Source organism: Podarcis muralis, chromosome 7 (genome assembly GCF_964188315.1).
Source record: "Podarcis muralis chromosome 7, rPodMur119.hap1.1, whole genome shotgun sequence".
Lineage (NCBI taxonomy): Eukaryota > Metazoa > Chordata > Lepidosauria > Squamata > Lacertidae > Podarcis > Podarcis muralis.
This window is the reverse complement of record NC_135661.1, coordinates 53,970,214-53,991,064: the sequence shown is the minus strand read 5'-3', so window position 1 is coordinate 53,991,064 and position 20,851 is coordinate 53,970,214. Positions and strand designations below refer to the sequence as shown.

Here is a 20,851-nt window from a genome sequence, read left to right as displayed (position 1 = left end):
ACCGCCTTTATACCCCTGAGAGGCTTGCCGAGCCCAAGAACCGGGGTGGCGGTAGGGGAGACTCTTTCCCTAGATATCTGCTCTCTGATTAACCTAGCCACTCTCAGGTGGCCTCTGTCAGGTCCTTATGCCTCTAATACATGCACCCCTCCAAGCAGAAGTCATACCAGCTGATGACCTTCTCTCAGGTTTGGGCATAGCCAATTTTATAGCAGGGTTTGATCCACAAGGCCACTCCCTCCACCTGCCCTACACCTTGTGCAGCTGACCCCTGCGGAAAGCAGGATTGAACTCTCCACACATCAGCTGATGCGCAGGGAGTTCAATCCTGCTTGGTCGTTATCCCCACCCCACTGCCAACTTTGGCAGGTGACTAAAACAACTCATCGGTTCATCACCTGGCATCAAATGACTGAGAGGCAGGTGATTCTTCTCCCCTGCCAAAGTTGGCCCCCATGGTAGGATTAAAAGATCTGGCTTGCCAGGCCAAAAAGATTCCCCACCGGGTTAAGGTTAGGGTGTTAGGATTAGGGGGATGGGGGTTCAGGTTCAGGGATGCAAGGCGACATAGATACTGCATTAACATGATCTGAGGATACACAGCAACGCTACCAAATGTTTCTTAAAATAAGATTTCTGGTGACTTAGGAGGGTCCTGCTCAAGTGAAACATCTGGAGATATTTTGTTGCTGACAAGATCATCAAAATACAGCAGACTAGTGCTGGTTGGAAAACTTTACACATGTGCAGAGCATCACGTATGATGTGGTGCTGGAAATATTACATGATCTCCTCCCAAACGGCTGGTTGGTGTTGAGTCAGAGGAGGGATGGAAAGAAGGGCTCAGGGCAAGATGCTTTCAGCATTGCAGCAAAAGGTTTGCACGTTCATATTGGCATCACTCTTTTCTCTCCCTAAGCCTTTTGATCAGATATGTGTGACTGAGATTACGCTGAAAAATACAGGAAAAGTTGGATTTGAGTACTTTGTGACCAACACCATTGCAGCTTCAGCCAACAACCCTGCACCTGGTGTGCCACTGACTCTGCCTGTTTCTGTGAGTAAGAGCAGAAGCTGGATAGATGCTGTTGTGTTTAAGGGTCACTTCTTTATGCATTTTGAGTTTTGAATTATTGTGCAGATTGTGCAAAGCAAGGCAGGCTCTTGTAAATGTGTCATTAGAATTCAGGTGGAATCTGCCTTCAAGCATGAACCCTTTTTAAGTTAAGGCTTCCTTCCTTCCTTCCTTCCCTCCTTCCTTCCTTCCTTCCTTCCTTCCTTCCTTCCTTGGCCTTTCTCTCTGTCTGTTCTCTGGAAAGAGCTTTCCTTTAAGATAACTCATTCATTTCACAAAGACTCAGGCTGAGCACACACACCCCGCCCCTCTGTGCGAGGTGAAGTCCATCCTATAGATGTCAGAATGGAGGTTTTTGGTGTGGAGAGCCTTCCTCTTTTGCTACCTGCTCTAGGTTCCTTTCTTGTAGGTGGGTCAGCATTGAGCCGGTTGCTCTTTCACAACAAGAGAGGGGAGCACTGACCATTTTCCTAACTGGAGAGAAATGCCCCTTAAGTGTTTAGTTATTTGGTGCCTCACCAAGAAAGCCTGTACTTTTCTTAGCGCAGGCCTGTGAGATGCCCACCAAATCCTGTCCCTGCTCATCTTGGGTGGGAAGAAGTAAAATTTCCAGCAACAATAAAATTAAAAAAGGTGGGGAGATGGCAACCCTGCCCCTAGACTCGAGACACTGGAGACACTGGCACAGTCCATCAATCTAGGACTGGGTCTGTGAAGATGCCACACTATCCATGCCATCATCTCTTTCCATTCCTTTAATCCTTACTTAGGAATTTCTTTGAAAGCTCAAATCCTTCTGTATATTTAAATGACAAAAGCAAATGTGCTTAATTTGCATGATGTCTCTGGTAACTAAACCTGGCTTTTATTTGGTGGGAAATCTAAATTTAAAAAACAATGCAAGAGTTTACACAACCACCTGTGTAACAGGCTAACATAATGTTTCTCACTGATCCAGTCTGTGCCCAAGACAAAGAAGATGTCAGGCTGTCCACTTAAACCATTCTATGAAGGCAAGATTGCTCAGCCCTCTATTTGGCAAGGAGCAGCGTTACCTATTCAGGATTCTCCCACTTGTCTCTCCTAGAGTTATATTGAATCTGGGAAGGAGCAGGTGTTGAAGGTATATTATTTGCCTGGCATTCCGGAGGTCTTCCAAAGAACCTTCCAGATCCAGGTGGCCCACATGGATCCAGAACTTATCACCCTGAAAGGAGAAGGAATCTTCCCCAGAATTTGCGTGGATCTACCCATAAATGTTAAAGGTAGGGGTTAGTATCCTAGAGCTTCCACCGTCCTTGGAAAGTGCAGCTCCATCCCTGGTCCAAACTCTCACCCCTTTGTGCTTGCTGTAGGAAATGACCGGTACAGCATCCTCCTAAGAGAAGTCAAGGAACGCATGGAGCAGGATTCACACAAAGATTCTATCAGTAACTCGGAGGCAGTGGGCACAGACCCAACCATGGAGGAATCCAACTCTGTAGTAAGATTAAAAGCTCCTTTGCTTGCTTGTGAGCTAGGCTGGGCTGGGCTGGGTGAGGGCTGGGACACATTGGCAGGGGGAACTGGAATTATTATTATTATTATTATTATTATTATTATTATTATTATTATTATTATTTTATACCCTGCCCATCTGGCTGGGTTTCCCCAGCCACTCTGGGCGGCTTCCAATAGAATATTAAAATACAATAGTCTATTAAACATTAAAAGCTTCCCTAAACTGGAAGAGCCATGCAAGCCACACAGTTCTGACATGCAGAAGGAAGGGCTGAGCAGGAGCACAAAATGGCAGATGGCTTCTTCAGAAGGGCAAAAGTGGGCATTGGCAACCATGGAGGTATAGGAGGCCAGTAGATCAAAAGCAACCGACAGAAAAGGGAGCTTTCTGGTGCTGATGCTGTAGGGGAAGCAGGAAGGACTGTGCAGGATTGGGGCCAGGTTGGCTGACTGTCTCCTTGGTCTTGACAGCTTGCCATGCAAGTGCAGTTGGAGGTGGAGAGGCTCCTTGTTCGAGAACATGCCTTGGAGCAGCAGAAGCAGCTTTCCTGTGACCCAAAGGAGGACCCTGCCATCAGCCAGCGAATTCGCCGCAGATTTGTCAAGTGGGTGCAGATCTCCTCCCTATGGCCACTTCCCCAGACTTCAGGGTTATGAGGGGGGCTCCCAGCACCTGAGTACTTGGAAATAAGTGGAGAATCTCAGGAAACTGCCTGGTCCTCCCAATCCACCCAGTTTCCTCTGCCTCTGGGAAGTGGGGAAGCTTTCACCATGTGAAGTTTCTTGGCTTCGCTGGCAATCTCTATTTGGACAGTCTGCAATCTGTAGCAAGCCACCAGACTCTGATGCATAGAATCCTGTCAGAGATGCATGGGGAGTCAACTCATGGCTTGTCCAGGTCTTAGCTGAATGCTGTTTTGAATCTACCTACATTTGAACTATAATAATAATATAAGAGGAGCCTACTGGATCAGCCAACAGCCCATCTAGTCCATCATCCTATTCTCACAGCAGATGCCTGTGGGAAACCTTAAAGCAGAATCTGAGCACAAAATCACTCTCCCTTCCTGTGGTCTCTAGTAACTGGCATTCAGGAGTATTTCTGCCTCCAGCTGTGGAGGCAGAGCACAGCCTTCATGGTTGGTAGCAACTGATAACCTTTCTTCTTCATGAAGTTGTCCAGTCCTCTTTGAAAACCATCCAGGTTCATGTCCATCACTGTCACCTGTGGGAACAAGTTTTATTTTTAATAGTGCTGCATATTTATTTTAATATTTTAATAGTGCTGCATGAAGAAGCATTTTATTTTATCTTTCCTGTATATTCCAACATTCAACTTCATTGGATAATAAAAGTAATCCCCTCCCAAAGGGCTGCAGTGCCATTTCTGTGATTGGCACAAAGGAGAATGTTACTTTCCGCTCTGCTACCCTCTGCCATAATTATGCTCTGGCACTTAAGTGAAATGCTTAAATCCTCAAAGTCCTGTTGAAAATGTAGCCCTCACTATCAAACATCTATTTACAACCAGCCGTTGCTACTTTTTCAGAGCACAACTCCCTGAGTACATCTTAGACTTTGGCTACATCATCCTGGGCACCGTCCGGACCCACATTATCAAAATCACAAACACTGGCCAGTTTCCTGTGTCCTTCTATGCAGATAGGCGGAACTTGCGGGACTCAGGTAATAAGGAGATCTGGTTCCTTTTCATTTCTAGCTCAGCCTATCCTGAAAACTTGATTGATCAGTAATTGAATGGGAAAAGCATATACTGTATAAATATATTAAAAGCCCAATGAATTTGCCACCAGTACAAGCCCTTCCCCTCCCACCCCAATTGTTTTACTCTCAGACACTGAATACTTTTTTCCAAATAAGGTTTTCTTCCACATCCAGTTGCCCACTATGGGCAGAGTATGGGTAAGCACAAAGACCAAAGAGAGAAGGAGATGTGTGTCATCAGCAGACTGATGGCCCTGTCAGGATTCACATCTGGTCCTGCTCAGTTTGCCCTGTGCTGGGAAGATTATTATGGTTGGAATGGCTGCTCATCTGACTGCTGTGAAGGTGGTCAGTGGTTCCCTCAGCCCCAAATTCTTGAAATAACACTACACAGAGCCCTCCCTACAATTGTATTTCTATGGTCTGAGATTTGCCTATCAGCAATACAGCTATGTGGACGTAGCCCCTTCTCATGCTAATTAGGAAGAATATGCATTTGTTAGGTTTGGCTGCTAATTTCCCACATTCAGTTTCTCTCAGAGGGAATTGTACCAAGCAGGCAAGCCTGACATGGCTGCCTCCAGTTTTGCAACCCCAGGTGCTTTCTCAGCCTAACCTGCCCCCTGGGTATGGGGGATAAAAAGGGTGAAGAGAGAGCCTTGTGCAGCCATTCTAAGCTCCTTGGTGGAAGGGTGTCATGTCAGTGTAATTGAAAACAAACAAACCAATGGCTGATTCCTCCCTGCACACCTGAATTGGCAAGGAATGACACTGTTGCTTTTTTGAGCCAGGTTTCGACACAGAGCTGGACAGAGTGAAGAACCTGCCCTACTGCGAGACGGAGACATTTGGAGTGCGCTTTGATCCCCAGAGTGCCAACCAGCCCCTGGGAGAGGTGGAAGTGATCCTGCCAGTCAAGGTACCTTTCATTTTGCAGCCCGCCATTCTGCACTGCCTTGGGACCCTTGGCTGAGGCTGGGGATGGGGAAGGAATTTAGGAAATTGGAAAAATGGGACACTGCAAGGAACTGAAACTAGTGGGTTCAGCCCTCCTAGTTGACATGTCCTACAAGGCAGGCAAAGTTTGTGATGCATCACAGCTAGGATGTAACTTTCAGAAAGAAATGCAGTCATCAGAAGAGCCATGAACACGTACTTCAGTTGTAGCTACAGCTGGCCTCCCATGATCCACTTTGAAGTCCTTGGAGTTAAGACAAAGCCTGCCATGAATTATGGAGCCACATGGGTGGGCAGGGGAGACCAGCAACTGGACAACTGCATTGGAATTTATGGAGGGCAGCTGGATAGGCCATAGTAGAGGGGAAGGGACATAGCTGTGTGGTAGAGCACTTGCCTGGCCCGTAGACTGTCCCAAGCTCAATCTCTAGCAGCATCTCCACATAGGGCTGGGATAAGATTTCCTATCTGAAACCATGGAGGGTTGATCCCTCTCTGTGTTGACTGCACTGGCCTATATGGACACATAGTCTGACTCAGTATAAGGCAGCTTTCTGTGTTTCTAAGAAAGGCTTAGGAAGGCCACATCTGACTCCAAGGCAGACAATGTGATCCAAGAAGTGCCATAGGCAAACTGTGCCCTTATAAGTAGAGCAATTCCTTCTGTCTGAACTGAGCCCAGCTCTCTTTGCTCAGACCAGGCTCCTTAAAAGTGCTCTGGCCTGGAGTCTAACACTCCTTTGGGACACAACAATGCTGTAGAATGGAGTGTGAGAGGTGGGGCCATGCCAAATTTTAGCATTGCACAGGACAGTGCTGAAATTTGAGAGCCCCATATCTGCCAATGCGGCTCTGCCCACTTGTCAAACCTGGCCTGTGAGTGGTGGGGGAGAGACCGATCCTGTATCTCCAGGCCCGATCTGCAGCATATATATTTGATTTCTCCACCATTTGATACCTGCATGGTGCCCCGAGTGCCATTAAGGGTACAGTGGTACCTTGGTTTACAAACTTAATCCATTCCGGAAGTCCGTTCTTAAACCGAAACCATTCTTAAACTGAGGTGCACTTTCCCTAATGACACCTCCTCACCGTTCGGATTCCGTTCTTAGACCGAGGTAAAGTTCACAAACCGGGATACTACTTTTTTGCGGAGTTCGTAAACTGAATCGTTTGTAAACAGGACTGTTCTTAAACCGAGGTACCACTGTATGTGTGTTAGAGGTTCCCATTTCCTGCACATGGTGCTTAGGTCTTGTTTGTTGTTTGCTCCAGGTCCTGACCGGACCCACATTCAACATCTCTCTACGTGCCATGGTGATTATGCCATCTCTCTGCATGTCCAATGACAATTTGGAGTTTGCTGCCACTCAGTGCGGCCAGTGCCAAGTCGAGACAATCCAGCTTCACAACCAGCTCCAGGTCACCTGTGAGTGGTTTGCCACCAGCAGCGAGCAAATAAAAAAGGTAAAGTAGACCTGGCCGCAGGCTCCTCTTTCCCCTTTTCTGACCATCAGGTTCCACCCTGCTCTTTCCACGAGGGTTGCCACCTCATCAGAAATGAGTCAGCCTCTCCTGTGCCTTGAACAGCAGCTCAATCTCCAGAAACTGACCAGTGAAGCTTTGCACTGGATAGAGATTAAGTTGTACTTAAAGGTGTAGCTACAGATGATAGCTGAAAAGCTGACAGAATCTGCCCTCCTTTTTCTACTCTTGAGGCTGAGTCCTTTTGATGCGTAAAGCACTGAGGCAAGGTCTCCAGAGGTTCAGAAAGGCAAGTTCTCAGAGGCAGGCCCTGTAGCTGGTTAAGCCCACAACTGGCAATTCAGCTTCAGACTCACTTGAGCCACTGAAAAATGCAAAAGAAAATAAAACTGTGAGGTAAAACACCCTCCTCAGACAGCATTGCTACTGCAATGAGGAAAGCATCTTTTCCCTTCCCCATCACCCTAAGCTGGGGAAACCTTTTAGTCTTGTGCCTATGAATGGAGGGCAGCACCACCCAGGGTGCACTGAATTGCCAAGAAACATTGGTCCATCTACCTGGCTAGCAGGTTGTTGCATGTAACAAGACAGCAGGCACCTGAATTTCAGATGCAGTTAGGGTGGGAACAGGTCTGTTCACAATGGCACAGAGATCCATTGCTCAGTGATGTCATTGTTTGTTGTATGTTTAGGTGGACAAGCACATGCCAATGGCCTTACGTCGGAAGATGCGCCGTGAGTTAAAACACAAGCCTAATATCTTTGAGATGATCCCTCCCTATGGGATTCTGGCTCCGGGGGAGAGGCTCAATGTGCAAGTCAAGTTTGCACCCAGAGAAGAGGTAGGAGGTCAGGATGCTGTTCATGCTATTGAACAGTTGCAACTCTCGTTGCAAAGAGGGTTCAATGGTAGCACATGAGAGTCCTCTAGTCAGTATTTTGGGGGGGGGGGAGTGATGATTTAAATGATTCATTTGGTGACAGTTAGTGTGAATTATTTTAGCTTTTTAAATGTTGGCAGACAGGTCAACGAGTCTTTTAGAGTTGAACCACAGCATTGATAGCCCTGCTATTGATAACATTGAAAGCGATGATGTTTTGGAATGGAAGGCTAGGTCAGCGGTGTGCTCACCCAGAGTCCTTAAGGATCAGAACATGGGAAGGAGCTTGGCCTCATTGAACATAGAGCACATGAGGTTAATAAAAGCTGTCGAGAATAGGCTAGGTCCAGAACAAGTTGGGGAGAAAGTGACTATTCTGTTCCATTTGGAGCGCTTTAACTTGTTTTTATAATAGGAATGGTTTTATCTGTTTTTTAATAACAACATGTTGTATTGTTGTGAAAGATGGGTAAGAAATTTTACAAATGACAAATAACAAATAAATAAGGGATCAACAGCTTTAGCCTTGATAGCCAAGAGGGCTTTTCCAGTTTAGAGGGTGAAAGAAAAGTGCTGATGACAGGCCATGAGGGATGAGAGGAATCTTGGTCTGGCCCAGCAAAACAACCAAGAATCTTGTGGCACCTTCCAGGCTAATATATATTTCATGGCAGGAGGTTTCATGGGCTAGAGAGAGCCCGCTTTACCAAACATCTAGTGCTGCCTTCTGCTGGCAGGTGTATTTCTATCAGCATGGGTGGTGGAAGAGAATGTTATAACAGAGTGAGGCCAGAACTCCCAGCATTATAATAGATGGGTAGTTGACATTACTATGCTGAGCACAAATGTAGAGCAAGACAATGCAACAAGTATGAATCCATGGGCATAGTTTTCTTACGACTGCTAGGCAAGAGCTAAACTTGGGCCTTTCTATATTCTTTCTTTCTTTCTTTCTTTCTTTCTTTCTTTCTTTCTTTCTTTCTTATATAAAAAGAGGTTGGATGGTCATCTGTCAGGGATTCTTTAGCTGTGAATCCTGCATTGCAGAGAGTTGGACAAGCAGGGGTCAGCAACCTTTTTCAGCCATGGGCTGGTCCACCGTCCCTCAGACCGTGTGGTGGGCCAGACTATATTTTGAAGGAAAAAACTGAACGAATTCCTATGCCCCACAAATAATCCAGAGATGCATTTTAAATAAAAGGACACATTCTACTCATGTAAAAACACACTGATTCCTGGATCATTGGTGGGCCAGATTGAGAAGGCAATTGGGCCGCATCCAGCCCACAGGCCTTAGGTTGCCTACCCCTGGACGAGATGAATCTTGGTGTCCCTTCCATCTCTACAGTTCTGTGAAATAATCTCTCCAACTTTTGTTATCTTAGAAATCCTACCGCCACTACCTGATTCTGAGCATTTCCCAGAGCACCCAGCAGCTGCAGCTGAATGTCTCTGGGCAAGGTCTGGAGCCGCGTCTAGAGTTCACTCCTTCCATTCTGGAACTTGGGCCCCTCTTGCCTTACGCCATTGGGGATGAGGCTGAAGTGGTGGTGAAGAACCCTTGCAGCTTCCCCATTGAATTCTACTCCTTGGAATTTGACCAGCAGTATCTGTTGGAAGAGCGGGTAAGAACCAAGCACACTTCCTCCCATCTGAGGCTGCAAACTCTAGCTGTGCATACTCTGCTAATCACACTGTTCAAAGTGTGGTACAGTGTCAACAACAGATGGTGGGCTCAAGTCTAACAGGTTATGGCCTTAATGGAGCACTGGCCAGACTCCACATGAGACAGTTCTTTGTATCCTTATATATCTGCTTGGTTTTAGATTCTGCGGATGTTGAAGGGCTATGACACCCATAACATGCTTTTGTTGCCTCCTCGCATCCCTGGGGAGAAGTTGCCTTTTGAAGTCCTGGAATATTATGAGGAGCAGAAGAAGTTTCAAGGTGACCAGGAGACAGTTAATCAGGAAAATGGTGAGCTGAGGAGACTGGGCTTTTTGGAGAGTCCAGCTGCATGGGGTGGCTATTTTTGGACATCAGAGAGGGTGTAAGGGGACTGACTAATTCCAGCTACCTGCTGTGCTCATTTCTAGATTTTGCATCTACTCCTGGAATGAAAAGGTGGGATAATGCCTTGCTAGTCATTCTCACGGTAGACCCATTGAGGTTAATGGACATGTCTAATTTAGGTTCATTAATTTCAGTGGGTGAAGAATTGTAGAGTTGGAAGGGACCATGAGAGTCACCTAGTGTAACCTCCTGCAATGCAGGAATCTTTTGGCCAATGTGTACTCTGAGTAGGAATTAGCTGGATACAACCCCGTGCTTGCAACTTTCATTATTTAATGTGACAAAAGAGTTCTGCAAGGATTACTCAAACTATCCAGGAGCATTGCCTAAAGCGGGAACCCAAAGTGATGTCAGGTCTGACACACTGCTTCCATATCACCTGACTACACCTATTCCAGTATTAAAGGAGGCCCTACCTGATTCACAACTGCCTTCCCCCTGCAGCCCCAAAATTCTGGGGCTGCATACACACCATTCATTTAAAGCACATTTGAAACACATGGGTTCCCCAAAGAATCCTGGGAATAGTAGTTTACAAACTACAGTCCCCAGGATTATTGAATTGGGGGTGGGGTATGTGTCTTAAAGATTTGCAGCCCAAGGGTATGGTCTAAGTGCCAGGCCAGGGGAATCCCTTCTCCCACCTTGGCACATCTGGATGCTTCCCATTGACAGGACTTGTGACTTACTTCCCCACCCAGACTTGGCTGCTGTGACTGAATTCCCTCTCCCTTTACCAACCCCCCCCCCCCCAGTGCTAATCCCTACATCAGTGTTTCCCAACCTTTTTTGGGCAAAGGCACACTTGTTTCATGAAAAAAATCTCGAGGCACACCACCATTAGAAAATGTTAAAAAAATTAACTCTGTGCCTATATTGACTATATAAAAAGTACAGTGGTGCCTCGCAAGACGAAATTAATTCGTTCCGCAAGTCTCTTCGTCTTGCGAGTTTTTCGTCTTGCGATGCACGGTTTCCCATAGGAATGCATTGAAAATCAATTAATGCGTTCCTAGGGAAACCGCCTTCAGACCAGGTCCGGGGACAGTCTGTCCCCCGACCTCTTCTGAAGGCTGGGGGGGGGGGACAAGGGCTTTTCTTCCCACTGCCAGCCTTCAGAAGGCTGTTCTGAAGGCTGGCGGTGGGAAGAAAAGCCCTTCTTCCCACCTCCCGCCCCGCAAGCTCCGGGGACAGGAGGGCTTTGCTGCCGACCGCCAGCATTTTAAAAGCCCCTGCTGTCCCGGGCGATTTTAAAATGCTGGCGGGCGGGAGCGAAGTCTCCGCTGCCCCGAGGAGATTTTAAAATGCTGGGGGTCGGCAGCGAACACTTCGCTCCTGCCCGCCAGGATTTTAAGATCGCCCGGGGCAGCTGGGGCAGGTGTTCCCGCCCCCCCCGCCCCGCTTCGGAGCAGCGTTCCGAAGCGGGGCGGCTGGGGCAGGTGTTCCCGCCCCCCCGCCCCGCTTCGGAGCACCGGGAGAAGCGATCTCCCCGCAGCCCCTTGCTTCAAAAGAGGTCCGGGGGCAGCGCGAAGCGCTTCCCGCTGTCCCCGGACCTCTTTTGAAGCAAGGGGCGGTGGGGAGAAGCGATCTCGGGCGCCGCGGCGCGCAGGCGCACTGCTCGCTCCTCTTTCCGCGCAGGCGCCTTCTCTCGCTCTTTCGCCTCCTTTTCTTTCTCTCTCGATGGTCCGCCTACAAAGGAGCGAGGGAGGCGCCCGCCATGTTTGGATTTGCATCCAGCAGGAGATGCCGCCGCCGCCCCGCCTCTCCCGCCTCCCTCCCACGGCACACCAGGCAAGGTCTCACGGCACAGTAGTGTGCCGCGGAACACCGGTTGGGAAACACTGCCCTACATCACCACACCTTCACAGGATGGACTACATAGAGCATGAACTGGGTGGGTGGTATAAATCATTATCCCTTCATTCCAAAGCCATGGTGTCTTTCAAAAGCAGCCTCTGCCCATTTTATTTTACAATTGGTTAAGGTGAGCCATACATAAATGCAGTTATTTGTCCAGGCAACACAATCTGAAGGCTAGAAGCTAGTCTTCTGTGTTTTTGAGCCTATTTCCAAGAGCTGATTGGTGCTGGTGGCAAAAACATCTGGAAGGTGCCAAGTTGGCAAAGGTTGGTCTATAGAGAATGGCATGTCCTTCACTGGTTTGCTTTGGTTAAGACCGAGTGTGGGGAACTTCTGAAAGTGCCACCAGTACATTACTTGGTGTCTCTTGTATGCACTGTGACATCTGCCCTCCTTTCCTCTTTAGTAGAAGAAGAAGAAAATGCTTTAATTTCTGATCATGGGATGAAGCTCCTCCCTTCCAGTGCTGGGCAAACAACATCCACGGCGGCCTCTGCTCATCCTTCTCTTTCCCTTAATGAGGATACCAGAACTTTCAGGGTGGAATCGAAATTTGATCAGGAGGAAGAAGAGGAAGAGGAGGGGACAGACAGAGGACAAGGTGAGTGAGAGCTTCTGGTGCTGCTGGGACAGTGAAAAGAGCATGTCATCATCACCACTGAAAAAAGAAAATGTATGTGATGTAATGGGGAAAGATTTAGACATCCACATAGTGACATTTTGCTGCCACCTCATGGTGAAAATCTATAAGGAACTAGATCAGGAGAAAGCTTACACCAAGAACAAACTTAGTTGGTCTCTAAGGTGCTACTGGACATTTTAAAAAATTTTTTATATATTTTGACTGCGTCAGACCAACACGACTACGTACCTGAATCTAGATCAGGAGAGTTTAGGTTCCACATGTGTTGGAATTGTGGACCAGTGCATGTTTTCTAAATCTCAAAAATACCTGGCTTGACAAAATCCTTTTGACTCATAATTGTGTTGCATGCCATCTCCTGCAAATTTTGTTCTCCAGCATGAAGCAGCTGCAGAAGTTGTAGTGGAAATACATTATCTTGACTTTTCCCATTGGACAAAGGCTTAAGCCCTGTCCACCCATTGCTTGTGCACAGGCCCTCACTATGTTGACAGAGGAATGAGGCTTCACTCTTAGCTTGTCTCCCCTGATATTGCTGATCTTTTTTGCATGTTATGTTCAGGGGTCTGTGGTGAAATTCCAATGCACAGTGTTTGATCAATGCACATGACAGCATTGGTAAGAAGTCACATAAAGGGTGTTGAGGCTGGAGGGACAGAGTGAGCAATAGAAAGAAGAGAGATACAAGTACATTAATAATGTGATAAATTAAAACAAAAACAATTTCTTACCCTGCCTGACAGGATCAGTATAAAGCGTTCAAAATAAGCTCATTGAAACAGATTACAGGTTCTGGAGTTAGATTTATTTATTTTTAACCCCAGAGCAAATGTATAGATATATACTGTCTGTTGCAGTAAAGGATTAAAAAAGCCACGGACACCCCTGCCATCTGCAGCAGCAAAGATGAGAGAGTGGCATTCCTTATTGGGCTTAAGGATTTCTCCCCTTTGGCCAACCCTCTGTTCCTCCTTGAAAAAAAAAGGGTCTGTGCAATTTCTGAAGATGTACTATTTGTACCTGACACCTTTCCTTTCTGAAGCCCTTTGAAGGATATGGCCTTTGAGCAAGCTGTCTATAGCCCTGATTCCTTTTCAGGAGGGAGTCAGCAAAGTGTGATCAAGAATAAGGAAGCTGTGGGAGAACTAGACAACAACCCTGTCTCAAAAGCCATTGCGCGTCACCTTGGCATTGATATATCTCCAGAAGGACGGGCTGCCAGGAACCGCAGGGGCATTGCCATCATCATCCATGGTGCTCCCCTTACAGGTACAGAGACCACCTCGGAGCAGCAGGGCTACATCTGTGGTGACTGTATACTCCCAGATGGCATCTGAGTACCACCATGTGCTCTGAGATCTCACTGTCATCCTCAGTTTTTTGCAGCTCTCTTCTGAATATTTTTTAGTTTGTGAACAACTTTTTTGGGAGCTGAAGGACTCGAGGCATTTTCTTGCCAAGGCTGATGCTAACCGTGGGCTAAGCTAGAGGTGCGCTTAATGCAGAGCAGGCAGAGTGACCTGCCTTGTTCTTCCTTGATGAATGGCGGGTGCCAGGGAGAGGGGATTTGCCCTGGGAAGGCAGCCATGCTCCTGTTTTAGAGAGTCTGTTGATAACTCCTGTTAGAACTCTCCCCAGACCCCACCCATCCATCACTGCTGGCCCTTCTGGTTTACTCCCCCCCCCCCCATGTTTTTGTCTTACTGGACTATGTCCTTGAATTATTGCTTCTCTGGAAGAGAGGGGTAAGTGAGAGAGTATGTAGAAACTGGCTTACTGTTCACATTCATTGTTGCACCCACTTTTGCTTCCGGCCCCACCCCCCACTGCCATGTGGCCCTCAGAAAGTTGTCCAGAAGAGAATGTGGCCCTTAGACTGAAAAAGCCCCTCCATCCCAGATATAAAGGGATGTCAATAAATGATGGATGGTGAAAGTGTGTGTGTGTTTAGCAATACCTTTGTCTCTGATTTCTCTAGGAAAGTCCAGTGCAGCCATCACCCTTGCCAAACACTACAGTGCTGCTTGCTTATCCATTGATTCTGCGGTCTTGGAAGCCATCTCTGATGGGAACACTTCAGCAGGGCTTCGTGCTCGTGAACTCTGCATCCGAGCTGCCATTGAACTGGCACAACGGGAAAATGAAGAGGGGGGTAAGTGGGGGTTGGGGGGTCTTCAACATCATGGCAAGTACCCATCTGGCCTTTGCCTGTGCTCCCCATAGCCCATCCTCAGTGAACTTTTACTCTCTTCTCAGGACCAGCTTGACTCTCACTCCAGCAGGGTATATCCAGTGGTGGGGTAGTAGTTAGAGCATTGGAATAGGACTTGGGAAACTAGGGATCAAATCCACACTCGGCTACTTAAATCCCCACTCAGCTTCAGCTCACTGAGTGATGACTTTGGACCAGTCATGATCTCTCAGCCTAACCTACCTTGCAGGGTTGTTGTGGTAATTAAATGAGATGGGGAAGAACCACGTATGCCTTCTTGAGTTCTTTGGAGGAAAAGATGGGATAGAAATAACAATTAAATAGCAAATACTCTCCCATAGGGAAACTACTTGAAGGTATGTCTTGCCTAGCCACAAATTAGGAAAACCTAATGTTATCATGAAGGCTGTGGAGACCTGAGCTGACCCAACAGTGACCTCAGTGTGAATGTTCTGCAACCCCACATCTGAGAGGGCCTCTAGCAGCTCAGTCAGGGAGGCTGTTGTGAGCTGCACTAACTACATGCCCAGTCTGACCTTTTGGCCCAAAACTAGATACAGGCCCTCAAAACCTGGCTCTGGGTAAAGAGGCCTAGTGGAAGAGAGCACAGTGCTCCCTCCCCTTGCTTATGCTGACACTGCAATGGGTAGCCAGGCAGACATAGTTGGCTGAGGCCAACCTTTCCCAATTCACCCACTGAGATCTCATCACTATGCCTTGCCAAGTTTGGATGCTGAAGTAGTGTTCACTTCTCTGACTTGTAAAACATCAAGGAACTATTTCTGTCTGTCTGTCTTTCCCATCAAGGAACTGAAGGGCAGCTCACCCTGCCTCTGAATAACAGGCTCAGTACAGAGGCTTTGGGTAAGCACACCTCAGAAGGCAGCCATAGTTCAGAGTCCAAAACAGGACCCCTCTCAGCCGTCTCTAGAGGCTATAGGGGAAGCACGGCGACGGCAAAGGGCAAGTCTGAAGGTCACACATCACAAAAGCAGCAGCAGCATCAACAATCTGATCAACCTGGATCCCAGGTGAGAGAACTGAGGAAGAGCAATGACCCAGTGGTAGAGCATATGCTTGGCATGCAGAAGGTCAAAGGTTCAATCGTTGACATTCCTAGGATGGAATGGGGAACTACCCTGCTTCGTTTAAAATCCTGGAGAGCCTCTGCCAGTCAGTGTAGACAGGCCTCCACCAACCTGGTGCCCTCCAGGTGTTGGACTACAACTCCCATCAACCCACCAGGTTGGTGTAAACCATACTGAGCAAGATAGACCAATGGTCCAACTCACTGTAAGGCAGCTTCTTAAGATTTGCCAAAAATTCCTGCCACCCTGTTGCCCCTTCCTGAGGGGAATAGTATGGTGTCCCAATGCTGAGGCCTAGTGCCCCTTGTAATGCCATTCTGTAAATATTTCTGATACACCTACCTTTCTCTCAGGTGGGTCTCCCAATGGTCACCCATCCAGGAATTGATTAGTTTGTATTTGCTTTGCTTCAAGAATGCTGCAGCAACTTCAGGTCCTCTCAGACCATACTGTGGATTCCTGTTGAGGTGTTTGGGCCCCTGCAGACATACTTTTTAGTGCAGATTCACAATGATACAGCACTAATGTTCTGGCTTATACTTGTCCTGGTTTTATTGCAGTGCAACTTCTCCAGCCAGCAATTACACAGTAGCATTGTAGAACAACTAATAAAGCAGAATAAACCCACTGCTGATACACTATTACTGTGTCAGGAATGTTTTGCAGAATACACCCAAAGCAATATACTACCTGTCTAGAGTGGCCTTTGGTTAAACATTCCTGTTTTCATGCCTTGAGGGCAGTTCTTACCAGGCTCTCTTGCTGGCCTTGGAGCCACTGGAAAAAAATGGGTGCTGATGCAGCTGCCCTTGGGAAGAGGAGCCACGTGTGGCTGGTCCACTTGTCTTGACACTTGGTTGGAGCTGCCCCTCTGCCCTTTGATAACCAGGTGCTGAAGCTTGGAGAGAGCAATGCATACATCAGGCCTCTGAAGCACCTTCCTTGGAAAGACATCCTGCTGGTTTTGAAGTTAAATGGTTCCATTTGTGTTTATAGTTTCCCTTAGTCAGAATTTGGCATCTGACCCTCACTCTGTTCCTGCTCTCACAGAGGGCAGCCCAGATGGCCAAGGACAAGAGACACATCTTAATGGGAGGCACAAAAAGACCTCAGCTTTGAGAGACTGGCCCAGAGAGCCATATTTTGGCTCCATATTTTGTGGAAAGGTCAATTTTCAAAGTGTTGTGTATTTATTAGTTTGTATATGTGTTTCTCTTTCTGCCTCTCCCCTGCCTCAGACTTCCCTCCCTTGTCCTCTTGGCAATTGACCATGCTTTATTCCATCTCCCTAAGCTGGGAGGGAAAGTGGTGACCCAGGGGTGGCTGAGTTGAAGGGAGAAGCAGGTGCCTTCTAGCTCAGCAGGTTTCTTGTGGGAACTTTCTGTCTTATCCCCAATTTACAGATTCCGTCCAGCCCTATTCCCAGCGCTCCGATCCAGCGGCGCCTTAGCCTCTGTGGCAGTGTGGCAGGAGATTACGGCCTGTTGAGCTGTGTGCTTCCAGAGGAGCTATTGGTGGAGATTCTTTCAGAGAGGATGCAGGTAACAGCAGCAAAGGGAGACACTAGCCATGCAGCCTGGGGGTCTTACAGTGGTTCCATCTGGAATCCTGGGCCTGGGTCTACACAATGTCTGCCTGCCAGGTCAGGAGTATCCTGTCCCTTCCTGCATAAAGGACCATGGCAGAGTTGCAGATGGCTTTCTAGGGTCCCTTTTCCTGGTGTGATTCCAGTGGCCCAGAGTCCTGTGCACTTGGCTATCAAATACCCATTGCCAAATCGCAATTCCTGGCCAATCACAATAAAGAAATGGAGGGACCATGAGCACCTGTCAACCTCAGTTTTTCATTCTAAAATGAGAGTACAGTGGTACCTCGGGTTACATACGCTTCAGGTTACATATGCTTCAGGTTACAGACTCCGCTAACCCAGAAATAATATCTCAGGTTAAGAACTTTGCTTCAGGATCAGAACAGAAATTGTGCTCCAGTGGCGCAGCAGCAGCGGGAGGCCCCATTAGCTAAAGTGGTGCTTCAAGTTAAGAACCGTTTCAGGTTAAGAATGGACCTCCGGAACGAATTAAGTACGTAACCAGAGGTACCACTGTACTAATGATGCATTTATTGCAGGCAATTTTATCACGGTTAGGCATTGGCCGGGGTATTGTTATGCAAATGAGGTCGGGGGGGAGGATCGCCATCACCTCCCCCAGCGCTTGGAGGGTAGTTCGTTAAAGGACTCCGGGGGGCGTCACCTCGTCCGAAACCTACGGAGGCTAGGGCCTAAAGCGCGCTCCCGAGCGGTAACCCCTTGGGGAGCGCCTACGGATGTACATCTGGGGGGCTCCCCCTGTTGGTGCTTAACCCTCCCCGGTTAGACCGGATAGTCTGTTAGGGGTCAATGCCTAAGGCCAATACCACTCTTACCTGTAATCAATAAAGTTGTGGCCATTTTCGCCCATCAACCTTAATTCTGGTGTCCGGTGTCTTTATTTATTTCTTCTGTGGGAGAAATAAAGTTACCTGCACTTAGGCTCTTTTGTAGCTGGCAAACAAGAATTAGGGTTTCCTATGGTGCTAAGGGCTATGGATCACTTCTACTTCCAATGAGCTTTAAAAATGTGGAGCAGTAGCTATAATCTAGATCCAGTTGTCTAGCAGGATTCCCATAAAATGTATTTTGCAAAGATGGTTGTGAAGTATCCCAGGCTCCACAGACAAAGAGAGGATGAAAGTTATATTTTGATGAGGAATGCAGCTATGCTAGAGGGCCACAGGTGGTGATGCTTGGGGAAAATGGAGAAAGGCCAAGGAGGCAGCAGATTTGCCAGAAAAAGCTGTGGCTTCCAGTTAAAGGGCCTGGGGCGGGTGGCCTCAGGTCTCTCCCTCTGTGTTCCAGTGTTACATAGCTAGATGCCACAGCAATAGCACTGAAAGCCTAACTGGCATTATCACCGAGGTGCGGGAGCCCAGGTGAGAGTGCCCTGCAAGGAGGCTTCTTGGCCAGTAGCTGGCTTGGGTGCCTTAACTCCCTTTTCCAACAGGGAAGAATGGGAGTTGGTTTGCTTTCCAGCAATTCAGTGGTGCTTCAGCTGATTTTAGAACCACTTTACTTATTTATTTAGAGCATTTGTACCCCACTCATCTGCCAAAAAGGTTCCCATAGTATCTTACATACAATGTTAAATTAAACAGTCCCTGCCCACACAGACTTACAATCTAAGAAACACAACACACAAGGAAAAATGGATAGGGTGAGAAAAGGGGGGAAAGCAAACCAGGCACCACTTCTTAAATATTAGTTCTCAGCATGACCAGCTGCCATATGAACAGTTATGGGGCCGGAGGTGCCTTATGGAGCTGTTTTTTGGCAAAGCTGATGGGATGAGTCTCCTGCTTCCCATCTCTCTCATGCAGGTAGCCTATCAGCAGAGTGACTGCTGCCAGGTGACTCCTGCTGCAACAGGATCTGGGCCTGGCAGTGGCCAAAACCTTGCCTGAGCCTAACGGGGATGTGCTTTCATTTTCCAACAGCTGAGCGACTGCTATCGTGGCATGGTGTTTGATGGGCTGGATACCTTGTTTGCCCGCAGCATGGCATCGGCGCTTACCTGTCTACTCAAAGCTATCAACAACAGGCGCCACATCTATTTTGTGAACCTGTTCCAGGACTTTGTTGCTATGAAAGCCAGAGAGAAGGCCAAGCAAGAGCAGGAAGGTAAGGAGGAGGAGGAGTTGGGAAGGTGGTGGTCCCTTGCTTAGCCCAGCTGTTCCTCTTTGTTTTGCTTCCAGTTGCTGAGAATCAGGGATGGGGGAGAAATTCACTTTTGTATATTTGGTTTAAAGGCTTTCCATACATTAGGAAAAATCTTCACTTGTCCCGGTTTTCAACAATTTGGGTTTGTTCCCACAAAAAGGTGGTTTCCTTTAAAAACTCAACAATCTTGGGGTCTTGCTCAACAACTATGTGGGTGCCAGGAAATTAACTTTGTGAAATATGGCAACCCCAAGTGTGCATAAAAATGCAAATATAAGGGAACGTTGCTTTGCAAAAATGTGTTTTAGGCAAAACTGAATACAAACTTACGTATATTAGGAAAAATTAGCAGTCAAATGTTGATGAATTTTCATGAGGATTTGTTTTTTATTTTTATTTTTTAAAAATGCAAACTCATTTGGAAATGTGGAAAACAAACTGAAGAGTGGAAAGGTGAGAAATGGAAATGGAGAGATTCACCCCTCCCTACTGTATATAGAACCCAATCATTCTCTCCCAGGATTTTAGCTTAATGCTACTACTCAGTTTGATCTGCAACTCCCCTGTTTTGCTGTCCCCACCCCCTGATATTTGCTCTGCAATAAATTTAATGGATTGGGGGCATGGGTGGCATGTGGTATTGCCACTTGCCTTGGATGTGGCTCTCCTGGTAAGTTTCTGGTGTCTTTCTTTCTCCTTTGTCTGCTTGGAAGAACGGGAGCAGCAGGAGGCCATTGCAAGAGAGAAGGTTCGTCTTCAGGAGATGGATGAAGAGGAGTATGATGCTCTCACCGAAGAACAAAAAGTCCAGTTTGATCATGAACTGTTGCTGGCCCTGCGTGAGAGAAAAAAGAGGTCAGAGCAGGCCTGGGAATATACTCTGTCCCTCAAAGAGCGGGGAGGACATTGTCACTGTGGGCAGTGATTGTAGAGTTATCCTTAGGAATGGATGTAGTTCGCTGGTCATTTCCATTATAATATTTGCTGTTCTTCATCCTCTCATTGTGGCTTCTTTCCCCATGCTTGATCCCTGAACTGTGAGAAGCACATGCCCCAAAGGGTGTTTAAGCATATAAACTGGGGGAGATGAGGGCAAATAAGCATACTTTGAAAGGTTCAAGAAGGAGACCCTAAATGCTGAGCCAACATTCAGACAGCCCAACACACTGCAACCAGAATGTGATGATGGCACCAAATCCCTGTAGTTCCAGTTTCTGGAACTAAGAGTTCAGATTCCACCTCATCCTCCATATCAGAGCCCTGTTGACTCCAGGCTCCAAAATAGGCTTCAAAGGGCCAAAATGACTCTGACCTGCCAAAGGTTGACTGGCCCATAGTGCACCTGATGACATAATGAACTGCTCAAACAGCCTCCCTATATAGTCTTCCTAGCTGAAGAAGGACCTTTCTGTCACACACACACACACACACACACACACACACACACACACACTCTCTTTGTACTTCTGTACTTCTCATGATAGCTGAGGAGGGAGTGGGAGAAGAGGGCAAGAGGTTTCACAAGGACATTCTTGCTCATGGTTGGGGCATCCTAAATTGCTGGTCATCCTGGAAGCCATACTTCTCCCCATGCCTAG

The 20,851-nt window shown here is 47.4% G+C and overlaps 1 protein-coding gene across 2 annotated transcripts in view; it reads left to right on the top strand.

Annotated features, from left to right (window-relative positions):
* Positions 1-20,851, top strand: part of HYDIN (HYDIN axonemal central pair apparatus protein) — a 135,145-nt gene that overhangs the window by 65,265 nt on the left and 49,029 nt on the right. The window contains exons 28-44 of one of the 2 annotated variants that reach the window (XM_077931772.1): positions 920-1,057; positions 2,163-2,340; positions 2,431-2,558; positions 3,047-3,180; positions 4,125-4,261; positions 5,092-5,219; positions 6,533-6,724; positions 7,435-7,584; positions 9,009-9,248; positions 9,450-9,600; positions 11,966-12,157; positions 13,298-13,468; positions 14,178-14,351; positions 15,219-15,442; positions 16,903-17,040; positions 19,031-19,214; positions 19,967-20,108. In XM_077931772.1, the coding sequence (XP_077787898.1) occupies positions 920-1,057; positions 2,163-2,340; positions 2,431-2,558; positions 3,047-3,180; positions 4,125-4,261; positions 5,092-5,219; positions 6,533-6,724; positions 7,435-7,584; positions 9,009-9,248; positions 9,450-9,600; positions 11,966-12,157; positions 13,298-13,468; positions 14,178-14,351; positions 15,219-15,442; positions 16,903-17,040; positions 19,031-19,214; positions 19,967-20,108 (2,801 nt within the window). Of the gene's footprint in view, positions 1-919; positions 1,058-2,162; positions 2,341-2,430; positions 2,559-3,046; positions 3,181-4,124; positions 4,262-5,091; positions 5,220-6,532; positions 6,725-7,434; positions 7,585-9,008; positions 9,249-9,449; positions 9,601-11,962; positions 12,158-13,297; positions 13,469-14,177; positions 14,352-15,218; positions 15,443-16,902; positions 17,041-19,030; positions 19,215-19,966; positions 20,109-20,851 lie in introns of both variants that reach the window. The other variant, XM_028739435.2, reaches the window with a different exon arrangement.